This window comes from Phyllopteryx taeniolatus, chromosome 20 (genome assembly GCF_024500385.1).
Source record: "Phyllopteryx taeniolatus isolate TA_2022b chromosome 20, UOR_Ptae_1.2, whole genome shotgun sequence".
NCBI lineage: Eukaryota > Metazoa > Chordata > Actinopteri > Syngnathiformes > Syngnathidae > Phyllopteryx > Phyllopteryx taeniolatus.
In genome coordinates, this window is record NC_084521.1 from 13,812,361 (window position 1) to 13,829,409 (window position 17,049).

General features: G+C 40.2%; 1 protein-coding gene across 1 annotated transcript in view; it reads left to right on the forward strand.

The window, feature by feature from the left end:
• Positions 1 to 17,049, forward strand: part of ctnnd2a (catenin (cadherin-associated protein), delta 2a) — a 244,102-nt gene that overhangs the window by 41,530 nt on the left and 185,523 nt on the right. The window contains exon 5 of the mRNA XM_061757693.1: positions 356 to 486. Within this exon, the coding sequence (XP_061613677.1) occupies positions 358 to 486 (129 nt within the window). The 5' untranslated portion in view covers positions 356 to 357. The remainder of the gene's footprint in view (positions 1 to 355; positions 487 to 17,049) is intronic.

Consider the following 17,049-nt stretch of genomic DNA (forward strand, 5'->3'; position numbering starts at 1 on the left):
GTTATTACACCAGAACACAATGAGCAATTTTGATTTGCTTTCGCGGGCCTCATAAAATGATGTGGCTGGCCGGATCTGACCCCCGGGCCACCCGTTTGACACCTGTGGTTTAATGACTCCTCTCCATTCCTCTTTTTGCTGTGGCTCAACATTTAAATAACCTTCATCGGATTTGATGACTTAGTCATCGACTCTCCGCAAAAAGTGTTATGCTTGTCTTTCATAAATGTGGGAATGAAATTCAAATGTACCAAAGAGTGAAATATATCTTGCCTGGCCAGCAGCTCAGTAGCCCTAAACTGCTGGTCCTAGAATTGGCCCTGATAGCGCCTGTGAATGTTTTTGATCATTTCAGCCATGCCGGTGCCAGAGCAGCCCGCTGAGCAGGAGAAGGGCGCCATGGTTCCCCCGGTGATGTCGGGCTCCAATGGAGATAGGTCAGAGACGGAGACAACCTCATCTATCCTGGCCTCAGTCAAAGAGCAGGTAGTAACACTTTCCGTTACGTACGACATTGGGCTTCAGGGGGAATTTGCGCTGCAAACAAAACGTCTGGCCAATTCTTTGTCACAACAACAATATTCAAAAATGAAAATTAATAACTATGATAATGGTGGTTGATGCCAAAATATGGGCTCCTGAATCACTGATACAAAAAGAAAACCATTCATGGATTTGCAAAATAATAGTTTTTTTCCCCCTTGAATTGTACATTATTAGTATTATTATCTTTCAACTGCATTTTGACTTCATGTAAGTTTAGTCTTAAAAGTGTGTCTTCTATTTTGACAAATGTATGAAATTGTTTTGTCAAAAGGATTATGACACTTTCATTTAGACAAGGTATAGCTACCTCATGTAAATGAACTTTCACCAGCTCCGGCTGAAAAAAAAAAAATAAAATCCAGAAGATTGTGTATCTGGTTGGCTGTATTGTGCTGGTAACTGATATTTAGTGTGGCCTTTTCTCTTTTTCGTCATAGCTTTCAGCTTCCAGGCAGCTCTAAGGGTTATTTAGGCGACTGTTGTGCATGAAAGAACATAAAGATTGAAAGGTGCCAAAGGATTTTGAGAGTATAATGGATGGAAATGATGGAGCATTACTGGGCTCCAGCTGTTGCCAAGAAGACATAATTGAAATAGTCATTAAAAGCTAGGCAATTACTCAAAGTGGTCCTTTTTCCATAGCTGAAACATGACAAGAGTCGAGGCTTTTTGGTGGTGCCTGGGAAGACGGAAAGGATTAGAAGGCAAGTACTGCAAAGGTCAACAGCCATGGTATTTAGGTGTGTGCGTGTGTGTGTGTGTACTTGCGAGCGTGCAATTGTTGGTTTTTATCTTGTTTAAGCAGCGAATCAGACAGAAAGAAGCAAGAAACAAAAGACATTTGATGATCCATCTGAAAAACAAAAACTTTGTTTTCGCACTAATTGCATTGGGTGATTGGTGTTTCGTCTTGGTTTCATTCATCGTGCAGCTGAATGCTGTTCCATTAATTGGCATACACATTACAACAAACTTCGGAGGCAATAAATATGTTTTTAGTTTAATTAAACAGTGATGGAATATCCAATCTACTCTGAGTGGTGAAAGGGCATCTATTGCAAATTGCTTGACGTCCATACAGTATTAGAGATGACCATTTGACTAAATTACCAAGGGCACCTGAAGGAAGATAATCAATGAACTGTGGGTCCATCTCTCCCTCCATTTTCGATAGCGCTATAGCGGCATTAGGCTTGCAGGTAACTGAAGCCTATCCCAACTGGTTTGAGGGTGACAGGTGTGGCACACCCCGAACTGATCGGCAGTAAATTAAAGGGCACATGTAGACAAACAACCGTTCACAGTCCCATTTTCAACTTTGGAAAACTTGGTCTTCAATGAACCTAACATGCAAGTTTTTGGGATGTGGAAGGAAACAGGAGTAGGTCTAGACAAAACCAACACAAGCACAAGGAGAACATGGAAAAACTCCACACATTGTTCCAATGGAGAGTCGAACCGGGATATCCTAGCTCTAGCTGGGAAGCAGAAGTGCTAAGCACGAGCCAGATTTTCTAAAAACAAAATATACAGTGGTACCTTGAGTTTTTCCAAGTTACGCATGCTCGATTTTTTGCTTTGTCTTGCGAGCCAACATTTGAGTTACGACAGTAACAAACCTCGCTGTGCTGACATGCCCAGCTTGGCACAGATGGACGGGTCTGCCAAATTGGCAAACATGCACAGCGAGTCTTGCACTTGCACGAAAATCAATATGCGGCAGTTTTTTCATGCTGAAGCGCAGCTGCACTGTCTACAAAATTGGAGCCCATGGTGTCTCAGACTAGTTGAGACTGAATCAACAGCGTCTCCACTCCATTGCACTCCATTTTGTCACACTTGCTTCATGACAGGATTAATCAACAATGAATTCCGCAACCCATGTTAAATATTTTATTGATCCACCTTTATGCCCATGCATGTGATTCTAATCACATTTACAGAGCATTATTTCGTGCTCACAGTTAGTTAGAAGAAAGTTTCTACAGTAAATATTAATGGGGCCGCTGTAACATTCAATTGCATTCAGGTGCATTTAGCTTCAAAACTGAGTAAGTCAATGGTAATCTGGTAATTATTTTTTTTGGATAGCTTCTTTGAGGATGTAGTATCTGTGCTAACGTAATGGAGGATTTTGTTGGCTTAGGGTGGTATAACCTTTTCCAGGTCGACTGTGAATCAGTTATGTCTACAGGAAATTAGTCTTACTTTTAATCGGCGTATTTTCTGATGTGTAAATCTCCAGCTAAAATGTTCACCATTAACATTTTCCTGCACCGCTTCATGTGGAACCGCTTGAGTTTCTTGAGATGCTTTGCAGGATGTTGCATCAGCTCTTAGGTTGCCTCAGGAGAACTTCACCAGACCTACCGCTGCTAACATGCTTCATTCACAGTATTGCTCCATGGATATTTAGTTGAAGTTAAGGTCTGTTGGAAAAGAAAACTACTTTTGTGTTTTTTCTCAGATATATATCAATCCATCCATCGATTTTCCGAACCACTTATCTTCACTAGGGTTGCGGGTGTGCTGGGGCCTATCTCGGCTGACTTCAGGCGAGAGGCGCTGTACACCCTGAACTGGTCGCCAGCCAATTGTAGGGTACATAGAAATAGACAACCATTCGCACTCACAGTCACACCTATGGACAATTTAGAGTCTTCAATTAAGTCGCCCACCTTGTCGCCCATTTATGAATCCATAAAGCCTATACTTGATTATTAAGTAATTCATGCTATTTGATACTGTATTTTAAACATACCACGTTTTATCCGAAGAACAGCATTATGGCTGGCAAGCAGTGTTTATGATTCGCAATATCACCTTCAAATTTATTGTTGCGTACCGTGAAGATAATGACATTCTCCGCATAAACATCTTAATAATGATTAATTACATCATGGTAATTTGGTTCATTGGGATGGTTACATGTCATTAGAATCAAAGACACCAAAGGACACAGGAAACGCCTTAGCTATAGACCCTTTCCCAAAAATTTGAATATCATGGAAAAGTTTGTTTATTTCCATAGCTCCATTCAAAAAGTTAAACTTTCATAGATTCAGGGCCCAAAATGTAAACAATTTCAAGTATTTATTTGTTTATTTCTTTTAAATTTGGGCTTCCAGCTCATAAAACCCACAAAATCAGGAGTTCAAAATATTAGCATACTGTGAGGAAATCATCCCAAATTTTGCAGGCCATAAATATTTTAAACTGAGTGTCACACACTAATTATCTACTAAACTCAAAGCACCTGCACAGGTTTCCCCAGGTGTCATTAAATTGCTTCAGTTTGGTTCAATTGTCTCAGTTGGGTTCAGTATGGGGAGGACTGCAGAATAGGAAATATTTTGAATAGAAAATGAACACTCCCAATACTGGTTATGGCTTCCGCAATTTGACCCTTGAAGGAATTATTACCATTTCCATTACTTCCTCTGGCAAATCCTTTTTTTTTTGAAACCAAACATATCGGAGGTTGCAGGAGCAGCTTTTGTTTCACTTCACAGATTCCACTGTGTTATATTTTATACAGATGTATCTTGTCTTTGGTGTTCTCTGCAAAATGACTTGCATGTGATTAAACTATACATGGGTTCATTTCTTCGCTAAGCTTGTTGCATGTGAGCTGAAAGTCTCCATAATCCACCAATCCACCATCAAAGGTTCTCCACTGAAGGAGTTTGTGTATGTGATAGAAGCAAGGTCTTGTTCAGTGCACACAAGATAATATATTCTACAAACGTTTGTATACTCTGGACTGCTGCGTGCAGGTCTCCAGACTCTCTTCGTTGTTTCAATTTGGCCTTTAAAAGGAAAACCTTATTCTTTCTAACACGCTACCTCTGTTCAATATACATCATTTTCAAAAGAGAACACAAGTAGCTTTAGCAGTAACCTTTCTGTCGGTGTCAGCTGCTCAAGACTCTCAAAGTACAGTATCTTCCACCCACATTCATTGAAAATTGCCCACTTTCAATCAAGTTAGTGTTGTTGAAGTTGAAATTGGCTGAAACCAGCAGAGTCGCTGTTGGTTTAGTCTGAACTAGTTTGTGGTTTAACGAATAACAACATGAGATCAACTGAGAAGTTCAGGCCAGAGGCTGTAATTCTGATCAATACAACAATGGCATGGAAAAAGAAGTTCAACATGTGTATCCTTTACTGCTGTTGAAGAAGCATTACTGTGCCGGCCAGTATGCATTTTGCACGTACAGTATCTACAGTACAGTTTGCACTAGATATACAGTATAACGATCTCGCTTATAATGAAGTCAAACCTGTTCTGCTTGCTGTGAAGGAGCTTTATTTCTTACAGTTTCTGCCCTGAGCCTTTAGGACACTGCAATTCTACCTCTAGGGAAGTAGCCCATGTGATGACTGAGTGGTTTTTAAACAACACAGAAAGCTGCCAAGGTGACTTGTAAAGATTTTTCACTCGAGGTGTGTCACGGTAATACCTTCTCACTTCCTTTTGCTCGGTGAAAGAGCAATGCGTTCGTATATAAATGAACTAGGAATGAAACTTTGAATGCAATTTTCCCCACACAAATTGGTGTACTTAGGCTGTGTGCATATTTAAAAGCCCCACCTCCTCCTTCCATCCAACTTAACATTACCTTGCACCTGCATCAGTGCATCTTGTTGGATAAATCATCCCAAAACTTAAAAGACCTATAAACTGCACAACAATTTAATTTTAAATGCTTGATGATGACAACAATTTTTATCAGTATTTTATTTATTTATTTATTTTTAAAGTACAATAAGCGGTTTGTATTAGTGTACACACCCGAAACTAATAGGGCTTTAATTGCAGCATTCATTCTTTTGGGGTAAAAGTGTTTCAGCATGGCACATCAGAACTTTTTCTCAAAAGAGAACAAAGTGTTTAAAATTACGAGCAATCTCTTGTGCACAGTTTTTCTATTGACGTTACTATAGGTCTGGTTATTCAAAACCTTTATTATTTTTTGTGTGCAAAACCTCTCTTTTGTTGACTTGTGCGGATACCTTTGGTCACTGTCATGCTAAAAAGTAGACTCCGATGGTTTTGGGCCAAAATGGATTGGACTGGTGTTTAGGACTTCTCCACTGCATTTGAAATGTTTGTTATTTTACAGCTTTTCTCATTATAACAAAAGTTGATGACTCTGTGCACCCATCTGCGGATGGATGTTTTCTATCAACACACAGCTGTATGCCCTTACCAATTTGAAATAATGCAAGTGTAGTCATTCCTATGCAGAGTTGGAATACAGTGGTTAAGTTCTCACAATAGCATTGTTGTTTTGTTTTGCCGCCGCAATTCAAACATCCCAGTGATGAGCATGTTCCGACTGTCCATGTGTTGAATTATGTTTTATAGGACCAAAAACACATTTTGCTTACAAGCAAAACAACTCTAACTTACTAAAGATGTAAACTGTGTGACTCATCCCATGAAAATAAGCAAGTAAGTAAAATTAATTTATACAGCACTTTTCATTGGTACTCGTTACAAAGTGCTCGAAAGGACCGTTACACAGTGCTTGAAACGACAGGCACACACTGCAAAGACATAAACAAATCTCAAGACCACAGTATCAAATGCATAAAACATGCAGGCAGAAGCAACAAAATACAACACAACATGAAAAATACAAAGCAATCAGACTGATTTTAAAGCACAGAGAAACCATGCATTAAAACTAAACTAACTAACTAAAAAGCCTGAAGCTGTCCATGGGCAGAGAGCTGAGCCTGATATTGGTCAGAGATGAAATGTTTGATAAAATATAAAAAACTTGGAAATGTTTTAAAGTTTCAAATTTTATCCAAACTTACCACACCGGTGTGCTTGGTCATGGTGATATTTTTGACGTACAGTACTCATCATAGGCGAGTCTCCCGGCGCAAAAACAGCACAAGCATCCATGCACTAGCGAAGCAGAAACACTGTGGTTTCGGAGGACAAAATGGCGGACGAGGCACGGGTGTCGTAAAGTCGAAACGTCGTAGGTCGAGTGCGTCGTAACTCGAAGACTTCCTGTATACACGAAAAATTACTGTAAGCCAAGCGTACAGGTTTACACAAGAAAGTGATTTATTGTAAGCTGCCTACATCAGACAATGTGTGTTTGCATGCCAATTAAATTTGTGCCCTTTTGTTGCATCACAGTCAGGCTTATTTTGATAATACTTTTTTTTTTTTTACCAGTCTTGGTAGCTACTTGGACGAAGATTTATCATTTTATTTTTCCGTGTGGGAAACGGGCTACACATAATCACTACTATTTAGCACATATAAAAGGACAGGACAACCTCCCCAAAACTGTCTACTTTGAACAGTTTGTAGGTGAGAAAAGTCAAATCGTAATGTGTGGAGAGATAAAAAGGAGAATGATAGCGAACTTAGGAAGAGGAAGGGGGGATTTGGTAGATAAATTAAAGCGTGCTGAAAAAGCAAGCAAGAGCTTAAAGAAAGAATGCTGGTGAAAGCCATCCAGTCCACATCTCTCTGAGTCCAAATGAATGAATCTTGCCAATTACTGTTTGAAGGTCAATCAGTGAAAGTGGAATCACAGTACATTGCTGTTTGTGCACTCTGCTGCAAAGATAAATGGACCCAATACAAACAATGAAAGACTGCCGAGAAGCTCTCAAACAAACTTCCTCAGGAAGAACAAAATTAAACAAGCAGAAAGCAAAATGTTTTCTTATACAACCTGAAGGCGTATAAGGATATGATAGCAGGATACTATACATCTTAGTAAACTCTCCTTTCTCTACTTGTGCTAACAATTCAACTAAGCACAACATGGCCTACACCTCCATTATGGCAAGGGTCTGTTCGGCGTGGTACTGAAGATCGATTCCTCTCTGAAACATGATCAATGTGCAAAGTGTAGCCCACCTTCCTGTAGCTCATCAATCATTTTCATGACATTGTAAACTGTCTGGTACCAATTTAAAGCACACCTGTAAAATTAAGACCGTATTGCATGCCAAGTGCAGTGGCACTATCTTGTTTATGCTTACAGTGATTCTGGGATGCTTGTTTGGATTTCCCCCCAAAATTTCACATGGGAAATAATGGAAATCCGTTCATACTCAAAGGCACCTGGAAAAAAACGTAACTGTCATAAGTATGTAAACAAGTTAACCACTGTCAATATCAAGAGATACTACATTCCATATTTTGACCGGTAATTGTTATGAAAGTGTCAAATTAAGGTAACCACTTGCTTTGCATGTCGTTCCGATTATGGCCTAAAAGAAAAAAAAAATTCTTTTGTAACGGACAATCAGCTATATCGGACGACCACCCGCCTCTATTTGTCGGTTCTATCGAGGTCTTCTCTTAACATTCCTTGTTGAGGCTGGTCCCTTTTTTTTTTTTTTAATGTCACAAAATGTACAGAAAAAGCAAAACTGTTAATCCTTGCATGATGTCATGCATGGGAGAGGTTCGCGGTTTAAAGTTTTGGTGTTCCAAGGGGGAAAAAAAATTAACTGTTGAAAAAAGTTAGTTATATTGTCTATTGGAAAGTGGGTCAAGAGCACTGCACAACTCGCCAAGTACGAGGCTGTGACAAGCCCAAACTCAATAATAATGTGTTCATGCGTTATGTGTCGGCCGTCCCCTCCCACATTTGTGCCTGGTCATTGCGGAATGATGCAGGATCCGGTAGAACTTGCATGAACTATGACATTGTTAGACACAAAATCTAATGAGGCGTGAAATCAATATGTACACTCCTGCTTCACCCAGGGCATGCTGGGTAATGGAGTGTCAGGAGTGCTTTGCGGCGGTTTTAATCACAAAGCCCTTGGAATAGCTCCGTGTAAACAACTCCCTGAGATACAGATACAGATTGTATATGTGCACCTGTGATTACTTTTGCCACAATTGAAGCTAACTGTGCGTCCGTATGCCAGCATGGAGCTGAAATGGAGCTGCGCGATTGTGCGGCTCTGCATGAGTTCAGTGCAAGTCCGACTGCGTGGTCCATGTTATCAGTGGATCAGCATTGCTCCCCCACCTGCTTTTGTTTCATTAGCCTCTAAGGCTATGTACGACTCCTGTGAAGCAAGCGCTCATCTTACTAATCACTTACCCTGCACCTTGGGCCATCCCTTGTACCTTGTGAATGCCGATGCTACGCCAGCTCACATCATCTGCATGCTGATCAACTTTGTAACAATAATTGGAAAAAGTCAAAGTCCCACGATAAAGCTGAATACTAATAATGTATCTGATTGACATGGCCAAAAGTTGCACTGTAAGGCTCATCCTCGGCAAAGTAGTTTAGAACATTCAGAGACAGATTCTGTCATCCCATTAAAATATTGTATACAATTTAAAATGCCATTAGGGAAGTGTATTTGTCACTTTACCTACTTTTTCCTCCAAACTTTTATTCCCAGCATGATAACTGATTATGTATGGCTCATGTGGGAAGATTCACAATAACCCTCAAATACGTGGATGTCTTTTACCTGAGAGACTAGAAAGTCTCACTGAGGGTGTATAAATAAGGTAAGCACCATTTCAGGAATTTCTGTCAGTACGATGCAGTGAAGTTGTCAATCAACACTAAAATAAGCTGATATTTTTCACACAGTTCCTGGATTGGATCTCATTAGGTTATGCAGGTGAATGTATTTTAAAAACTCTACGTGGGTTTGTTGTGACAAACACCTTTTTGTTTTGAAGCAAAATTGCTGAAACACAGACTGTACCCAATTACAGACTTGTTTTGCACTAGTTTCCCTACTCTTGTTTATTTTGTGTTAGCCATTTAAGATAAGCCCTTTAGAGGGCACATGTAGAAGTACTAAATCGTAAACCATTATGATTATATATAGGTATATAAAATGTGAATCTTTTAATAATATACTAGTATGATTTGATTTTCTTTTGTTTTATTGAATAGCAACATTTTCATTTTCATCCTTAAGATTATCCCCCCCCCCCCCCCCCCCTTGTAGATGGGTTAAATCACAAAGATTTCAATCATGACTTCCTTAGTTTACAATAGAGACGAATACACTCTTTGTCACAAATTTGATATAAATGAATAGAATTAGGAAGAAAGGATACACTTGCTGAAATAGTACTCAGTCAGAGACTACACCTTGACGATCTCACAAGTACAAACAGAAATCTATTTTTGGATACTGTTGTGTTGAGTGTGTTGTTTTTGCACACTTCTGTGTGACTCAATCGCCATCCCATCCAAACATGGGGATTTCTTTATAAAAAGGGAAAACATTCCGTTTTGGCAAACGATCCAAATCCTCGCATCGCAAACACGACTTAAAGTTTTCTTTAATTGTTTGGGAGAATAGCAAACAGTATTTGAAATGTACTTTTTCTTTCAAAAGTGAATTTAGGTCTTCCATCACCTGCCTTTGTTGTTTGTGTCAATATTATATAGTGCCCTTTCCTTTCTCTCCCTTTGGCATTCTAAATGGATAAATTACTCCTGTGCACTTGCCTGGCCGCAACTGTTGACATATTCACGGCAAAGACACTGGCTGATGAAGAATGCCTCTGCCGTTGAACTTCTCTGGGAAATAAACAAGAGATCGCTCCATCTTTCCCTTTTCCCCAACTTTTTTTTTGGTTTTTCCACTCTTTCTTGCTTAGTTCCCATGTTGCACCTCCATTCATTCTCTCACTGCGTTCTGCCACAAGGGAAATTAATGACACATCAGCACTGAAAATGCATCATACCATATTTTTTGCGTCAAGTTAGAGATGTGCATCTAACCGATGTTAATGAGGCTGGTTTGCTGTCAATGTTTACCCTAAAGTAATTTGTGGTTGCCATGACTTTGTGGAAATTCATCACCACCAGTAGCTTGGAGGCAACGTTGATTAATGTCGTTTCATAATGTTTTGTCATTAACCTCTTGTGTAATATTGGATTTATCTTGTGTTTTCGCCCAAGTTACATATGAACCTTGTGTTTTGTTTTTTTTTTAATTTAAAATGATGGCAGATAAGATGTTGATTTATTGAGACTAAACTTTTACTGTGTCAGTTCCACCGAAATTTCCCCCCAAATATCTTGACTCGAAATATGAGGTGGGGACAGATTGTCACTCCCACTAATGACTTGCATTAAAATGGCCAAAGAAGCTTGTAGCAAGGCATCATGAAAGGATGACTTTATTTTTTGTTTTCTTATAGGTATTAGTGCACTTGTCTTTGTACTTTCCATTCATTTCATAAAGGTTTTATGATTTCTTTTGATCCTGGAACGGATGAATTTATTTTGATTGAAACTTCCAACATTTTGACCACAATTATTTGTGTTTATTATGAGTTACTGTATATATAACAATGGTTCTTGCTCTGTCAGACTGTCCTCGATGAAAATGCAATTTCCATTCTTTTCCCTTCTTCACATTCCTGCATAACTCCTGTATTTTTATTATAATCTGCCCCGCTTCTTCGTTCTCACACTTATTTCATCCACTTCACCCTTTTTGATAGCTTCCCACCCTTGAACTCTCTCTGGAGATGTTCTTTTCTTAGTTTACTTTTCATCCCTTCACTCTCTTTTTCCATAACTTTAAAAACATAACTTTCACTCCCTCTCCATTTCGCTGTCTGCGTCAGAACTCTTGCCTGAGCGGGCTACCAGCAACTTGTCTGACATTTGTCTTATTTTTTCTCTAACTTAACCTCATTTAAATTCTGTCTGCTTCGCGTGCATGATTGTGTTTCTCAGACCTTTAGTGTCTCCTTGCCTACTTCTCCCTCACTTCTACGCTAAATACTGCAGTACCGCTCTGTCATTTGGTTTCCTCTTGTTGCTTTTCCACATACTTTCTTTGGTCCACTTTGATACTCCAGCCCGGGCTAGTGTATAACACACCTCTTTTTACCTACAGTGTGCATATTGCAACCATTTGCTAAAATCATTTAAGTTCATTTTCTCCCCACATTAATGTTCACACAGGACCCATATTGACAGAAAAAAAACAGAATTGTTGACATTTTTGCAGATTCATTAAAAACGAAATGTCTCACAGGCATAAGTATTCAGACCCTTTGCTCAGTATTTAGTAGAAGCACCCTATTGAGCTAATACAGCCATGAGTCTTTTGGGGAATGATGCAACAAGTGTTTCACACCTGGATTTGGGGATCATCTTCCATTCCTCCTTGCAGATCCTCTCCGGTTCTCTCAGGTTGGATGGTGAATGTTGGTGGGCAGCCATTTTCAGGTCTTTCCAGAGATGCTCAATTGGGTTTAAGTCAGGGCTCTGGCTGGGCCATTCAAAAACAGTCAAGGAGTTGTTTGAAGCCACTTCTTCGGTATTTTAGCTGTGTGTTTAGGGTCATTGTCTTTTTTGAAGGTGAACCTTTGGCCCAGTCTGAGGTGGTGAGCACTCGGGACAAGGTTTTCGTCCAGGATATCCCTGTACTTGGCCGCATTCAATTGACTTTCTAGAACTTTCTGCCATCTCCCGACTGGATCTCTGGAGCTCAGCCACAGTGATCTTTGGGTTCTTCTTGACCTCTCTCACCAAGGCTCTTCTCCCCCAATTGCTCAGTTTGGCCGGACTCTAGGTAGGGTTCTGATCGTCCCAAACGGCTTCCATTTCAGGATTATGGAGGCCACTGTGCTCTTGGGAACCTTAAGTGCAGCATACATTTTTTTAGAACCGTGGCCAGATCTGTGCCTTGCCACAATTCTGTCTCTTAGCTCTTCAGGCAGTTCCTTTAACCTCGTGATTCTCATTTGCTCTGACATGCACTGTGAGCTGTAAGGTCTTATATAGACAGGGGTGTGGCTTTCCTAATCAAGTCCAGTCAGTATAATCAAACACAGCTGGACTCCAATGAAAGTGTAGAACCATCTTAAGGATGATCAGAAGAAATGGACAGCACCCGAGTTAAATATATGAGTGTCACAGCAAAGGGTCTGAATAATTATGGCGGTGTGATATTTCAGTTTTTCTTTTTTAATAAATCAGCAAAGATTTCAACAATGACATTTTTTTTCTGTCAATATGGGGTGCTGTGTGTACATTAATGAGGAAAAAAATTAACATCAATGATTTTAACAAATGGCTGCCATATAACAAAGAAACTTTCCGTACCCACTGCACCCACTGTGATTATCTGTAATCTTTATCGGTGAGCTTATCACCCCGTTGTAGTCTTTACAATGTATGTATGGAAGCATGAATGACTAAAACTATGTATGCATGAATAATTGGATGGATAAATGGACACATGCAAGTAAAGATGGATTGATTGCATTGATGGATGATTAACTGGATAGATACCCTACACTAATGGAGCCCATAGAATACAATTATTCAATATACATTTAATTTTATGTGAGGGTCAATTTTGTATGCATTATAATGCATGCTGAGCAAAGATAATACCATTTTAGCGATTCAAAATAATTGCAGGTTATTGATAAAATGATGACGATTGTGATTGTGTACATGCTACTTGATTCCCCTAATCAGACATTGGTGGATTAATGCTGCTCCTGCAAGTCATTTGAGCTAAACAAATGCATCTGCGTGTGTTAACAAGCAGCGTAACGACATTGATTTCCTTTTTGTTCCACCCCAAATCTCCCGACACACTGACAGGATGAGTCAGAATCAAATGCTCTTACATGTTTTGTGTTGTTCCTCAAATTCAAAAGTTTACACACGGTCAAGATTTTATGGATGTGAAGGCTCGTTCTATCATAATACAGTAAGAGGGTTGATAATAATCTATTAAACAGTGAACTCTGTCTATTGGTAGGAATGTTAAATCACGAATCAGCTACCGCTGAAAGCACCCAGCCAAGTAATTGCATAATCTAACTGAGAAAAAGCAAGGAACATATCAGCCAAGTCACGTTTCTACTCATGACTCTGTGTTGCCATTTATTCATTTTCAAAACACATTTTCTCAACTGGTGTCCTCACAGTCATGCTATGGTAAAACTGCATCATTGAAATTTTCAAAGATTTTAACCAACAGTTTTTGTCCTGTCGTTGCCTTCTCGTTAACTCCTCATGCATACCCTTGCATGTTGTAGCCCCTTTTACAAATCATGCAGAATGAGCTTTTTTAGTCACATGGTGTACACTCGGCATGCTCAGCTGATGCGCCAGCTGTGATTTGAGCTCTGTCACTGATGCATTTTTGTTAATGAACTCCCTCAAAGAATTTCACTTGGCATTCCCTCAGTACACTGGACAATAAACCCAATTAGAGCAAGTAGTGCATTTTCCGTACACATGGTAACCTAGTAAACATGCACACCTACACACCTCCATGGTCCCGTCTTCTTCCTAATTTCTTTCAATAGCTTTTTCAGCGGAAGCATTTCAAAGTACAGCTTATTAATTAATGCTTATTAATTAAAATCTACAGCATATTGCAAACTTTGCTTTTCTTGGCAAGTTCCATCGTCTTCTCAAGGTGTCGATCGAGCTCTTGTTTCATGACCAAGAAAGGAAGCCAGCTGGTACATCTCAGTATCCGTCATGCTCACCACAATCGACAAGGTAGCTGCTTACTTCCTCCATTTGGTGGATGAAAGTGACATGGAAGACTTTGCATCATGAAGCTTTGCACGGCCACAGAGGCAGTCGGGCATGTGTCATGACTTCTCGTCTTGCAAAGAGGTAGGGGTTGTCTTCAAGAACGGAAGAAAAGAATTGTATTGCACAGAGCATTTTTGGTGTCAGGAGAATTGGGACTGCCCGGCCATGTTTCCCCCAGATGATAATCCTTGAGAAGTGTCTACACAGCTTTTTCTCCACTTCAGAGAGTGTGAGTCCACATTCTTGTGCGGATCAGTAGTGTCACTTGCTAAAAATGCAGATAAGGGCATGCTTGAAATCATAGAGCTCACATTGCCGAGTTTGCTGTTGATAAAATGCCAAGCTGTTTCTTCAAGACACCCAAACTTGGTGTCAGCTCACATTGCCTCCCCCTCACTTCCCCACACCCATCGCATGAAATCTCACCTTTACTTTCTTCTGGTTTCCATCCTCTAATGCACAAAATACAATACTTTCAAATATTGAAATTGCATTTTATTGAATGAGCTCATGGGCAGCCTGCTGGTTAGCACGTCTGCCTCACGTTTCTTCCTATGCTCTCTACGTGCATGCGTACGTTTTCATAAGTCCGGGTACATAGGACGGTTGTCCAGAAGGGATGCTGTGAATAAACTTTGCCAAACAAATCATGCAAAGGGCTCGTTATTATATTTATTTATTAAGCATGCCACTCATAGAGCTTCTGCCTTTACTGAATTCCCACCGCCTCCATATGACATATTTGTTTTTTGACATAATGAGGCTCTGTTAGTAACTCGTTTCGAAATGCTACTCTATGTTTTTGCCTTAACGTTCAATGTTGACACAAGTACTAAAGCTTCATTCATGCTGCTTTTTTCGCCTTGCTCGGCCTCCTTGCAGCAGCTCTGCGCCTCTGTATTGAATTCTGCGAATCTCTGACATTGATTTCAAGATTACAGTACAACAATTGTATGCATAAACTACGAATACCTTTTGAAAAACATGGCGTTCCTGGCTATCGACTGGAACGGAATAAGAAAAAAAGTCCTCAATTGTACACTTTGGTTCAGCACTTAGACATTTCTTTACTTCTACTTAAAAATAATCAAATGATTTAAGTACATTCAAGGCAATCCCCCCATGGCAGCAATACTTGAATTCCCGATATTTGTGTGTCACTCTATGTAACGGTTATGCACTTGTCCAAAATATAGTAGTTCAACTCCGACCACTTTTTAAAAAATGTATCCTTCTGTCCTCCCTGTCATGTTGTTTATTTGCGCATGCTTATTGTCATGAGTCACCCTTCACAAGCGTTAGCCAGCATGGCACATTAATATTCATTTAATGCTTTGCATTGACCGTATTTGGTTAAATTTGGGCCTGTCGAGGCCGGGATCCACATGCGCACTTTCCTAAGTAGAACTGTGACTTATCAAGGAAAATTCCCCACAAGTGAGCATATGCACGCTTTGATAGGTCTGATACTTTTGGGTTGTACACCATTTTCAAATTTTGAGCGTATTGACATTTTTAGTAAGAATCCTACGCACTCTTTGATAAGTAAGGCCCCAGGTGCTCGAGTAACCATTCTCATTAACGGAAAATAAAATGCATTGTTTAAAAGTCCATAACCTCCACTCCAAGAACAATCAATAAGCTGCCTACGAGCATAATACACATATGAAAAGAATAATTTTAACAGACATTTCCCACACCAAAACACACATGCACAATGAGACACACAATCTAGAAAGTCATGAATGTAGAAGACGTTTCGCATGAGTTTCTGCATAAAACACTACTAAATGTTTGGCTTTTGTTTATACTGTGAGACTACTCAAATGAAAAGAATAATAATAACCTAATACAACGGAGCGAGTGTTGGACCATTTTACCAACGGTATAATGCTGCTTCTCTCCTGTGGTTTAACCACAGTGCATCAATACTAGTTACAGTAACTCTCACTAATGTGCGCTAAATACGTGTACAGTATAACACCTTTACACTCTGTGTGTGATTAGATGGTCGTCAGTTGTTAACTTGCTAACTTGACTTTGGCCGTGAGGCGGGTTAGGCCCTGGACTGGTCATCATCTAATCGCAGGGCACATATAGACAACCAATCAATAACACTTACATTCACATCTATGGATCATTTTGAGGCCAAACGTGACAAGAGCAATCGCTGATGAAAGGCAACACAAGGGGAATTCCTGTTGTTCTGCAAGTGAGGAAGGTGAGATGATGACAGAGTGACTGTGGAGGAGGGAGTGTTTGCCCTGTGGGCTCAAGAGGCTAAAGGTAAGTCAGCAGACAGCACATTGTGTCAGTCTGCATTTAGTCAGCAACACAGGCAAGTTATTTGTGGAGGGCTGCAGGTCCATTCCTAATGGGTTTGGGGTTGTTTTTGTCTCCCTGGCTACTTGGCTGTGCTTTGTGCTTGCCATTAAACCTCGCTAAAATGTATATCTGTTGCCCAGAAAGCCCTGCTGACATTTATTTCTGTCTGTCTTTTTATCCTTTAGCGTTATAGTTTGAGGCGAGCAAACGCGGCGCTCACGTTTTCATCTGTGTGCGTGTGAAAGCAGATCTGTTGCATGTCATCTTCCCCTCTCCTGCTCCTTCCTTGTCACACCCTAATGAATCCTGACTTTTATCGCTCATGACTCCCCCCAGAGTGTTGTTGAAGACACACACTTACGGGCACTCACACACACAACCGCCCCCTCCTGCTTCCCCCCTCCACACACACACACACACACACACACACACACACATGCAGGCATGCAAAGGCCTCCAGAGATATGAAGAGAGCTTGGATAGAAGGTTGCTATGTGTGAAGGAGAAGGAAGAAGATCAAGATGTGGATGGATGGAAGGAGACGTCGGCGCATGGTCTGAGGTGGCACGATGTTCTGAAAGGATGTATAGAAACGTGGCACTGAGGTGACAGA